The following is a 12,277-nucleotide window of genomic DNA, read 5'->3' as shown; positions in this document are numbered from 1 at the left end:
TTGTACTGATGGGAAGGGAGGATAAACTTCATGCTAAGAAAGCAACTGAGCTCCAAAAGGAATCTGGATAGTAAAATGTGATAAAAGCACAAAAGTTCATTATGCTCCCGTTCTGCAAACATCAAACTGTTCTTTCATGCAGACTGTTAGTCCTCAGAATACTAGTTTACACCCTCGGGTACCTGCTTTGCTTCCTGACTTACTACCTATCAGTGAACTTGCCGCTCAGCATTGCCATTTTATAGGAGGCTTTCCCAGCATGCTCTCCTGGCAGCTGACCCTTTAAATCCAGAAGACAACCAGCTACAGCACTACAGTGATCATTTTGCTTCTGAGTTCTGCAAGCTACACTTCTCTAGACAGCAAATACATGAGCTGCTTTTGTTTTCTCCTTGCTTGCTTTCAGCAGTGAGCTGTAGATGGTCTGCCAGATACGATCAGCATTTTAACTACTGTGGCCAAGATTTTCAGAAGTGCACATTAATTTGGGGTACCTTAACTTTTGGTGTCTCAAATTAATCCTGGGGCACCCAAAGATCTAAGGCCAGTTAAGAAAACTTTGGCTTATATCAACAAGATCGTTCTGAGCAGTTTTAGATGCCACGGTGCTAACAAGTCCATTTACACTACAGTTCCCAAAGTTCTCAAAACCAGTGGGAATGTTTTTAAACGATGTCCCTAGTGTAGATGGGGCAGCATACATACTGAAAAGTTGAAATAGGTGCAATAATAGCAGGCCAGGAGAAAGAGAAAATAAAGCAAACAGAGAAGGACTCATTGGCCCTCATGTATTTCACAGCACTATCATTTTCACAGTACAATGATTCCTTTAGACCTTTTCTTTTTATTGTGCATCAACAGAGGAGTTAACAAGCATTCTTATCGGCAGTGCGTCTCCGTGGTGTACTTGGAGAGCAGCTAAAGCTCTTTGAACAAAATAAAGGCAAAGTTAAGAGCCAAGCACAACATTTCTTCTATAGCTTCAGTGCCACTCCTCAAACAACCTCCAAAGTCACATTATAGTAGCAGGAAGGGTATTAGTTCCAGTTCACAAAAATGAGCAGGATAATTGGTATTGTTGTTCTTTCCGGATCATTTATTTTAAAAAAAGAATGCTGAGTTGAAAATTCTTAGTTGTTGCACACATGGTAAAAGTTACCACGTGTTCTTATTGCAGTTCCCCTGGTCTACTCTCTTCCTTCTCTTCCAGTTGTCTATTGCTCTGGCTTGCTGTGTCTTGCTTTATTTAGACTGCAAGCTCTTTGGGACAGGTGGGTATGGTTCACAAGTTAGGTGTGAGATAGGCTTTGTTCAACTGAACTTCAAGAGAGCAAGGTGGAAGGAGGCATGGCCTATCGCTGAAGGTACAAGACCAGGAAACAAGTGTTCTGAGTTTTATTTCCGACTATGCTAAAGCTCTCTTAGATGTTTGGCTGGAAGGCTCTACAGATCTGCAAAGTAAAAATAGTGCTCATACCTCTATAATCCTAGACAAAAATTGTGAATTCTAGACGTTGGGGCAAACAAATAGAAGCCATCACTCCAGCACAGAGCTTTATTCCATGGAAACAATCAGTGTGAAGAAAGTAACATGACATGGGACAAAAAACTGTTCTGTCCTTTGGTATTAACTACACATTTTTGTGCCTGGTCCTCTGATACCTGGTTAAACTTCGAATGACTGACAGAGGGACAGTAGTTTTGGGCTTCTGTTCAGGTGTAATCATGAACAAAAGCCAATACAAAGTCAACACTGAAAACAGGATATTTACAGTGGTTGCTACAACACATTAAAAGGACCATCCACGTAAGAAGTTACATCCAGCACTGTTTACACATGTATGTTATGTCACCAGGGATGTGTGGCTCACAAAATGGTTCTTTAGGAAGAACTTTTCACTACGATTCACGCTGTCTGACTCTGTGCGCTAATACACTAGCACCCAAAGCCTGAAGCAGTGTTGGAGCTGGCTTCCATCTGTCTAGATTTTTCACATCGTTCCTTTCTTTCTCCAATTCCTGCTGTTTCTCCTTCACGTGGAAAGGGATGCTGAGGAAAGGAGAAATGCAAATGAGTTAACTAACTGCAAAGTTCACTCGTTACAGCAGAGTGGCTTTCCTGATTTGGTCTTCAACCAAACCAAATTGGACTCAGTGGAACATTACAGCATCAGCATATATTTAAATATTAAAGCAGCTTTTGTGTGAAGCATTCAGGGGAAGGTTCCTTTTGCGATCTGACAGGATGCTTAGAGTAGAGATAAGGAAATATTAATGACATTGTAGAAGGCACTGGCAAAAACTCAGCTGGCATATTGTGTACATTTCTAGTCACCTGGGTTCAAAAAGACATATTCAAACTGGACCAGGTGCAGAGAAGCGCTACTAGTATGATCAGGGAAATAGGCTATCTTATGAGTAGGAGTCTACTTAAATCATGGAGAAATAACACTTTTTTCATGGGTTGGTCACAGCATAAATACCAAATTTTGCAGATATGTAACACATCCGTGAAATTTGCTATTTGTGTTGTGACCAACCCATGACAAATGTGTGATTTCCCCCCCCCACACACACACACAGCATTTCTCAAACTGGGGGTCCTGACCCAAAAGGGGGTTGCAGGCCTATTATAGGGGGTTTCAGTATTGCCACTCTTACTTCAGCACTTCCTTCAGAGCTGGATGGCCAGAGAGTGGCGGCTGCTGGCTAGGCGCCTACCTCTGAAGATAGTGCCACTTCCAGCAGAAGTCAGAGTGGCAATACCATACCATGCCACCCTTACTGCTGCGCTGCAGCTGGCAGCAGCACTGCTTGAAGCCAGGCAGTAGGAGAGCTGCAGCTGCTGGCTGGGAGCCCAGCTCTGAAGGCAGTGCTGCCACCATCAGCAGTGGAGAAGTAAGAATGGCACTGTAAGGTATTGCCACCCTTACTTCTGCGCTGCTGCTGGCGGTGGTGCTGACTTCAGAGCTGGGCGCCCAGCAAGCAGCCGTTGCTCTCCGCTCTGCCTTCAGAGCTGGGTGGCTGGAGACCAGATTTCATGGTCTGTGATGTGATTTTCACAGCCACAACTTTGATAGGCTAGGAGGAGAGGAGATTGAAAGAGTTTGATTTGTTTAGCCTAGCCAAATGAAGACTAAGAGGGGATTTGATGGCTCTCTATAAACACAGCAGAGGGATAAACACCAAGGTGAGAGAAGAGCAATTTAAGCTAAAGGACAAAGGTGCATGAACAAATGGGAATAAACAAGCCATGAAGAAATTTAGGATGGAAATGAGAAGAAGGTTTCTAACCACCAGAGTGAGGTTCTGGAACAGCCTTCCAGTGGGAGTGGTAGGGGGCAAACAACCTAATTAGTTTTAAGATGGAGCTTGATAAATTTATGAATGAGATGAGATGATGGGGTTTTCCTGTGATGGCAGGGGACTGTACTCGGTGACCTACATCCTATGTTTGGTTTCTAAAACCGTGCGCTATTATCTGCTGAAAGCTACATACAGCATTAGACATTGAAAAGAAAAATCCAGCTTTTTAAGTAGTCTGTTATTTATTGTACAGTGCTTAATACTTTTCATCCCTGTATATCCCAAAGCAGGCCGACACTGACAAATATCATGGGCCAACTGAGAACAGGTTCTTATAATAGAACGTGTTCTCAGTTGGCCCATGATATTTGTCAAGTGTCAGGTAGCCTTAATGATAGGCCACCTAGAATCAGGTCCTGAAATATTAGTGCTGGATATCTGGAAGGTCTTCAAAAACCACAGCCCCATAATTTTAGAAATGGCTAGTCCTTGCAAGCCAAATGTTCACCTGGTGAAAAACAATATCAGTGGATCTATGTTAATTCACAACAGCTGATCATCTGGCCCTGAATATCTTGGATGCTGTTACGTAAACAAAATCTCTAAGAAATTCCTCTTCATCACTTACTAGAAATTGATTTAGCCGATGTCAAGACATGGGCAAACTTATTTAAAATCTGAGCAAGGGGCTCTCTACCATGTGAATTTACATCTGTTCTTAGACTGTGTGAAGTGTATAGTAAAATCCAAGCATAAGTATAATTATACAAAAACAGATACATATAACAAAACATCCCCTAGATCAGGGGTCTCAAACACGCGGCCCGGGGGCCGCATGCGGCCCGCGGGGTTGTTTTCTGCGGCCCGCAAGCTCCTTGTGGCCCCCCTCCCCCAGCGTTTACCTAGAGTGGCTCCAGCCCGACATGCACTGGGGGCAGGGCAGGCTCCCTGCCTGCCCTGCCCCCGCGCTGCTCCGGGAAGCGGCTGGAACGTGGGGAAGGGGGGCACAGGGGTCTGTGTGTTGCTCTTGCTTCAGGCAGCGCCCCCAGCAGTTCCCATTGGCTGTGGTTCCCCATTCCTGGCCAACAGGAGCTGCTGGGGGTGGTGCCTGAAGCAACAGCAACACACAGACTCCTGTGCCCCTCCTCCCCCAAGTTCCGGCCACTTCCTGGAGCGGCGTGGGGACAGGCAGGCAGGGAGCCTGCCCTGCCCCCGGTGCGTGTCAGGCTGGAGCCCGCCCCCGAACCTCTCCTGCAGCCGAACCCCTTGCCCTGAGCCCCCGCCACACCCCACACCCCTCCTGCACCTCCTGGGAACAGGAAGGGGGCAGAGTTGGGATGGGGATTTTGGGGAAGGGGTTGGAATGGGGGCGGGGCCTCATGGAAGGGGTGGATTGGGGGCGGGGCCGAGGGCAGCGGGGGGGAGGTGTCAGTAATGTGGCCCTCGGGCCAACGTACTAGTCCTCATGTGGCCCTCGTGGTCATTTGAGTTTGAGACCCCTGCCCTAGATCGTGCATACATACATCCAACCTTCGATTGGTACAAGATAAAAGCAAAAGAGAACAAAACAGATGCCCACACTTCTCTTTTTCCCAGGAGGGGCTTTGTTCACCAGACCATACCAAGTGATTTTATTTGCATATAGGTAATCATCTCTACACAGTTACAGTAAGCTTTTTTTCACAATGGAAAATTTGCAGATGAGGGGAGAAGCTTTTTTTATGATGAACACACTGAATAGCTTACAAGCAACTAACCGCATGGAGAACTTTAAACATCTTTGTAACTTGTGTGAGGATCTAACACCAGAGCAACATGAAATGCTGCAGATAAATTGGTCAAAAGGGAGTGAGAGGCGGTAATGGTGATAGATATAATCAGGAATGAGCTCTTGAGAGCAGATGGTTCAAATAAACATTAGATTTAACTGTGATCTGTTCTTTAAACTACATTCTTTGCCCAAATATTTTAATATTTAATTTGATTTTTAAATTTAAATTTAGTGTTTGGAAAAGGTTCTGGTGTGACAAGCTTGGAGAATAAGGATCAATATTTGCTCATAACCAGATTTAGTACAGGCAGTAGCACAAGTTTCCCATGATGTCTCACAACTTCAAGGAACTTCCTGCAGGAATGAGAGGGCACTTTGGAGCTGATGGACTAATAGTCCTTGACCTCTCTGCTCAGATCTGGCTACAAGGGTGCCAGTTAATTGTTGTTGGTTTTGTAGTAATGGCCAGAATGTGTTGGGAGCTGCACATAGGAAGATATGGTCACTGCCCTGAATCTAAGGGCCAAATCATGCAATCTCTTAAGAATGAGAGTTATTGCATTCACATAATAGTCACACTGACTTGCATGGAGAATTATTCATGTCCAGGTATTTGCAGGATCAGGGTCCAAGGCTTGTTACCATATGTCAAGTGTGGAGACCCACTGAACAGACAAGAAAAGTGTCCGGGTATTGGTTGGCACCAACTGCACTTCTACCTAGCTAATGTGGACACTGAACCTTTCAGGATTCATGCTGCCCAGAGCCCCACAGAACCTCCACTCACTCCCAGTGTAGCTAAATAATATGGCCCTGCTCCACTCCCTTAAGCACCCATTTGAATGTCCATGGATGTACGAAATTACACACAGGCTAATGTGCTTTGCTGGATCAAGGCCTAAGGTCCTAGGCCGTGCCTGACTCTTCTCATTTACACCAGTGTTACATCCCTGGAGTTAATCCCGATTTAACGTGGTCTAAGTGAGAAGTGAATCAGGACATATGGAACAAATCTTGCTCTCAGTTACAGCAACACAAATCCAGAGCACCTCAATTGAAATTGATACAGTTATTCTGGATTTTCACTGTTGTAACTCAGAGCACACTTTGGTCCTTTCTATCTCAAATAGTGGCATGTTTCCTTTATTCTCTGGAGCCTCTTATTTTACCTGTGTGAACCAGACTATAATTCTGAATTTTATTATGTCACTATCTTATTACCTGAAAATCACAAATCCATATTTTAACATAAGTTTCAGATCAGCCTTTCTTAAACACAGGCTGTTCTAAGCCCAGTCAGTTTCACTGCGAGGGGCTCTAATCACCACAGGAGGGAGATAAAGCTACACAGTTCACATGCCTGCTTCCATGCTACAGTTGTCAAAGGAAAAACAGTAGGAAAGGATTACATGGTAACTTCCCTCTTTCTGCTGCTATACCACTCTACTCTCTCTAAGGGCATGTCTCCAAGAGCATTTAGTTTGCAACAAGCTGGGGTGTGAATCAACCCCGCATTAGCCTGCCACAGACTAACTGACCATGTGGACCCCGCTGACATGAATTCCAGAACCCAAATCAGAAATATTGCTATGAATTAATGAAATGTGGTCTCTTGTATATGAATCTAAGGGCTTATCTACATAGGGGCACTCAGGAAAATTAATCCAAATTAACTGCAGATGTGAATTTAAAGTAGATTAATTAAACCACATTAAGCCCCCATGTGGATACTCTTATTCAGAGTTAAAGTGGATTTAGCTAAATCAAATTAAGGCCAGTTTAATTCTGAATGAGTGCATCCACACAGGAGTTTAGTGCAGTTTAACTAGTCCACTTTAAAAATGAATTCAGATTAATTTTCCTAAGTGTTCACGTGTAGACACGCCTTCCGTGATGAATGGCTGTAGCTGTTTATTTAATTGCAGAGATGTACCAGTTTCAAGCACTGAATGTGTATACATTTAATAACAGCATCTAATATTTTAGTTAGAACTGAGCAAATTAGAGGAATAAAAGAGGCAAGTGGAAGGATAAAAGGACTTCACGAACCATTGGTCTAACCTGGTCTGGCAAAAATGGGCCACAAATACATATATAAAAGAAAAAAGAGTTTTATTCTCAAGAAAAAAATCCAGTCTCCATGACCGAATAACCCCAAAGTATCAGAACTGTGCTGCTGGTATGTGTACAAAATCTTTTCCTTGATACGCTGAGTAAATACAACCACTAGAAGGCATGGAGATATGTGCAATCTGAGTGGTTGTGGTTGTAAAACACAATATTTCTGAACTCAAAAGATATTCTTATAAGCATCCCTACTACTGTGTGTTTCAGAGGCCTTGATAACTGCCAAGGGATTTTGGGCCTGTGTTAGCAAAGGTCTGCCAAAGTGAGCTCACTAACAGCACAAAACAAGTGTTTGAAAGAGTCAAAAGAAGGCAAAGGGAACAAAGAGCATGAGGTGGAAGCAACAAGGACTGCAGGACTCATGAGAGGGAAGGGAGAGTTTCTTCTTTAACGGTTTGCTGCTTCTCCCCCAAAACTCACAGCAGGCAGCCATTTTCTTTTCCTTGTGTGTCTGTTCATGGACAATACCTCTCAAATGTCCTTGTTTTGAGATGTCACTCATCTCTCTCATTTATGTATGTGGCACACAGATTTGGAGTTCCCTCACTTTTTTCCTTGTTGAAAATGATTTATGTCAGAAATAAAGTATGAAGCTCACAGCATGCTGTGTCCCTCATTTTGGGTCTTCGGCATATTGCATCTCTCAGTTGGGCCTTGGCAGGCTGAGTTATAGGCCACGGATTATAGCAGCATTGACCAGTTTATGCCTGGTTATAATTTCATTTAGAAAGATTAAAAGGGGCTTTTATTGTTTACTGTTAAGCTTATTGACAAGGCAGAAATCAGATTCTGGCCTTATCATTGTGTCAACCTGCTACTGGGCTCTGACTTCAGAAAATTAAGGATCTTCACTTCCCAAAGCTATTATGAATTAATTTCTAAATCAATAATATTTCAAAGTGTGATGTAAATGAGGTTCCCTGGAGACACTATGCACAATTTTTGCTCATTATCCTTCTAAACATCATTGTGACAGTACAATAAGGTCAATTCGGCTGTATTTTTGGTCAGTAAAAAAAAAAAAGAAATCCAGTTGAGTTACAAAGCTGACCCTTCATTCTAAATGTGTTCTTCAACAAACATTCACTGAAATATGTATTTTAAAAAAATAAATAAAGTAGAATTCACTCTCGTTATGTCACCTGTCTTGGAAGCCATTAAAAAGAGAGACTGTATCAATGTTATCCTAATTGATTTATTATAGTCGGCAGCCAAAATCCAGGACATCTATATCAAAAAGGGTGTCAACATTGAGAGGCCTATAAATAGCTGAAAATTCCCTTATGGAACAGTTTTAGAGTATAAGGGCCCCCAGTGAGCTCAGTAGAAAGACTCCTGTTGAATCAGGCTCTAGCAGCATGAGATCCTCTGTATAGATTTGTTGAACCAACATGAAGTATTCTGTAGGTGAAGAATTCTATCCCTTGGTTTAACAGGCCTGTAGAAAGTGTCATCTGCTACATTCTCTGGGTTTTGGAGTGCGAACTTTAGGAACCCTATTTAATTTCTATAGAACCCTATTAATTGTATTCCTATTAAGCTCAACAGGACTTTTCCAAACAGGAGATGAAAGACCTGATTCTCCTCTTACTTTACACAAGTTAAATCCATTGATTTTGATGGAGTTTCTCCTGATTTCTACTGGTGCAAGTGTGGTCTGAATAAGTCCCATATATTATAGCTGTTCCCTGTGCTCCAAAGCAGATACTTACCAAGGAGTCCGTGACAAGCGCTGGAGAGGGATAAATGTATCTGCTTTCCTTTTGTATGTTGCACTATAAAAGAAAACAGAGCTGTAAAACTGCCTTGGCTTCCTGTAGAGGCATGTCAGTAGCTGGCTTCCTTTCAATAAAATGTATTTGCTGGTATTCCCCTTCCCAGAAATACACTGCATTCCAAATGCATTCTGCTATAGAATTTTGTAAGCAGCTTCAAATCATAGAATATCAGGGTTGGAAGGGACCTCAGGAGGTCATCTAGTCCAACCCCCTGCTCAAAGCAGGACCAATCCCCAACTAAATCATCCCAGCCAGGGCTTTGTCAAGCCTGACCTTAAAAACCTCTAAGGAAGGAGATTTCACCACCTCCCTAAGTAACCCATTCCAGTGTTTCACCACTCTCTGCATGAAAAAGTTTTTCCTAATATCCAACCTAAATCTCCTCCACTGCAGCTTGAGACCATTACTCCTTGTTCTGTCATCTGCTACCACTGAGAACAATCTAGATCCATCCTCTTTGGAACCCCCTTTCAGGTAGTTGAAAGCAGCTATCAAATCCCCCCTCATTCTTCTCTTCTGCAGACTAAACAATCCCAGTTCCCTCAGCCTCTTCTCATAAGTCATGTGCTCCAGCCCCCTAATCATTTTTGTTGCCCTCCAATGGACTCTTTCCAATTTTTCCACATCCTTCTTGTAGTGTGGGGCACAAAACTGGACACAGTACTCCAGATGAGGCCTCACCAATGCAGAATAGAGGGGAAAGATCACATCCCTCGATCTGTTGGCAATGCCCCTACTTATATGGCCCAAAATGCCGTTAGCCTTCTTGGCAGCAAGGGCACACTGTTGACTCATATCCAGCTTCTCGTCCACTGTAACCCCTAGGTCCTTTTCTGCAGAACTGTTGCCTAGCCATTCGGTCCCTAGTCTATAGCAGTGCATGGGATTCTTCCGTCCTAAGTGCAGGACTCTGCACTTGTCCTTGTTGAACCTCATCAGATTTCTTTTGGCCCAATCCTCTAATTTGTCTAGGTCCCTCTGTAGCCTATCCCTACCCTCCAACATATCTACCACTCCTCCCAGTTTAGTGTCATCTGAAAACTTGCACATGTCAAATCCACATTTCTTTTTCAGATAGCATACTCCATATTACAGTGGGTCCACAGGGATGTTTTTCCACATTTTATCATAAGTGTCTTTCACTATACAATTCACCTTTGATCTATCTACTGGAAGCTCTCTACTATCTTTTCACTCAAATTCAGCAAAGTACTTAAGTATGGGCATTATTTTAAACACTTGAGTCTCTCCACTGACTTCAATTGGATTCCTCGGGTACTTATCCTTACACAGGTGCTTAAATATCTTGTAGAATTGGGGTCTAAATCTCCATTAAAATCATCACTACCCTTATTTTGTCAGCAACCAACCATACTTCTTATTTGAACACACTTTAGCTAATGCTTCCAGCTCCTCCAGAAGTCCCTTTCCCTGCCACATTCAAAATAGCCCCACTTCTATAGAAAACACAACCTAATATGAACTTTCCTTACCATTATCTATAGCCTGTAACCCACCACCGTTTCTTCAGCAAAGTATTAGTAAAGGGGGTCTTCTCTTACTTTTTTATCACTCTTTCCCTCACAACCTCCTTGATAACACTCAGTCAGGCTTTTACAGGAGTAAGTCTGCTTCCCTCCAGATGGCTAATTCTCCACTTTTTGCCTGTGACCAGTGCTTAAATTCAGCAGACGCTATCCAAAGCAGAGCTCCAGTAAATATTTTCAAACCAGTGAGGTGAGCCCCGGAGCCTCCTGCTGGGCAGAAGTCCTGAGCCCTAGCTCTGAGCTGAAGCCCCGAGCCTGGATGCACCCGACGGGGCTGAAGCCCCGACACCCAGTGTGCCCTGCAGGGCTAAAGCCCTAAGACCGTCCCACCCCGCAGCTGAAGCCTGGAGTCTCAAACTGGCGGAGCAAGGGGTGCTCCAGGAAGTAGTATATGAGATTTTAAGCCCTCCCTGTGACCCTACGTGATCTCAAAGTACCAACAGTTTTCTCTCTGTATCTTCTGAGCTGCTTCATGAAGTTGATGTCTCCAGTACTCTCCTGTCCTGAATTCCACCCTAACCACAGCATTTTTATCTCTGGCAGAGACTGCATCTTTCTCTCATTCCCTCCATTAGGAAAAGGCTGAAGGCTCTTTCCCTAGCCCTCATCTTGTCAAGCAGGGTCACCCTTAAAACCTTGCCACTACTGACCTTGATAAATGGTTACAGTTACTTCAGTAGCTGCAGATTCATCTAAACTTCCTTATAGAATACCTAAAACATTGCAAACTGGGAGGTAAAAGCTATACAGTTATTTAAGGAATTATTTAGGCTCAATGGCCGGTTTATAAGAATGGCCACTATATTTAGCTTTTTCTTCTAAGATGTCTCATTACTAGCATCAGCTCCAGACATCACTTATATACCAATGACAGCCAACTCTACCTCGTCTATCCATGAAATGTTCACCTTGTTACTAAGTTGCATTCTTACTGGCTTCTGCAAGCTGGGCTGTGCACCAATTGTACTCCACCCATCACATCATTCTGACCTTTCAACTCTTGTGTCTTGCTTTTGCATCTGCCTTACTCTGCCATGCTAAGTCTCAACTTTACAACCTGTGATTGACACACTTTTCTTTTCGTATGACTCCCTTACATGAATATGTCTCCCTTACACACTTTTTGCATGCCTTTGGTCCCATCTGTCTGAACTTTCATGTTCAGATTGTAGCTTATAGACTGGCCTGGAAATTTTCATAATAGCAATGGCATACAATAAGATGAAGTATTTTTCTCAGAAGCAATACTTACTAGAAGGAACAAAAAAAGCAAACCATACTTTCTGTGAATAGCTTTTAAAATGTGTAATACTATCTCTATAAGATGCCTTGTTAGTCCACTTGTCACCACCGTATTTATGAAGCAATGTGTCATCAACCTGTGTTGCAACTACATTCAAACTGGTTTGCATTTCATTTTGGAAAGCTGCCATTTTATATTTGTTATTTCATTTCATCGGCCAAGTTTGCACATAAGTTGGCCACGGTTTTGTCATACTGAACAGTGCGTGTCTGTGTGCAGACTGGGAGTAACTGAACTGTGTGAAAAGAACTGCTTGAATGAAAAGAGAAATGGGCACATTGCTTAGTTGTTAGACCTATTGGACCTGAATCTCATGTCACTCCATTGATTACAGGGAAGCTACTCCTGGTTTTCACTGATTTTAGTGGAGAATTGAAATATTCAAAAATGGCTGGTGATTTTGGATGCCCAATTTGAGACATTTGAAAGGATCACGATTTTCAGA

At 43.1% G+C, this 12,277-nt stretch overlaps 1 protein-coding gene across 1 annotated transcript in view; it reads right to left on the bottom strand.

The window, feature by feature from the left end:
* Nucleotides 1-1,899: 1,899 nt before the first annotated feature.
* Nucleotides 1,900-12,277, bottom strand: part of SPATS1 (spermatogenesis associated serine rich 1) — a 62,334-nt gene continuing 51,956 nt past the window's right edge. Inside the window, exons 8-9 of the mRNA XM_029911883.1 lie at nucleotides 8,917-8,979; nucleotides 1,900-2,050 (exon numbers count right to left, since the gene is read on the bottom strand). Of these exons, the coding sequence (XP_029767743.1) occupies nucleotides 1,900-2,050; nucleotides 8,917-8,979 (214 nt within the window). The remainder of the gene's footprint in view (nucleotides 2,051-8,916; nucleotides 8,980-12,277) is intronic.

The sequence above is a fragment of the Terrapene carolina genome, unplaced genomic scaffold (assembly GCF_002925995.2).
Source record: "Terrapene carolina triunguis isolate 2854851 unplaced genomic scaffold, T_m_triunguis-2.0 Scaffold42, whole genome shotgun sequence".
Classification (NCBI taxonomy): domain Eukaryota; kingdom Metazoa; phylum Chordata; order Testudines; family Emydidae; genus Terrapene; species Terrapene triunguis.
Note: the sequence above shows the minus strand (reverse complement) of the source record. Positions and strands in the feature narration are given on the sequence as shown.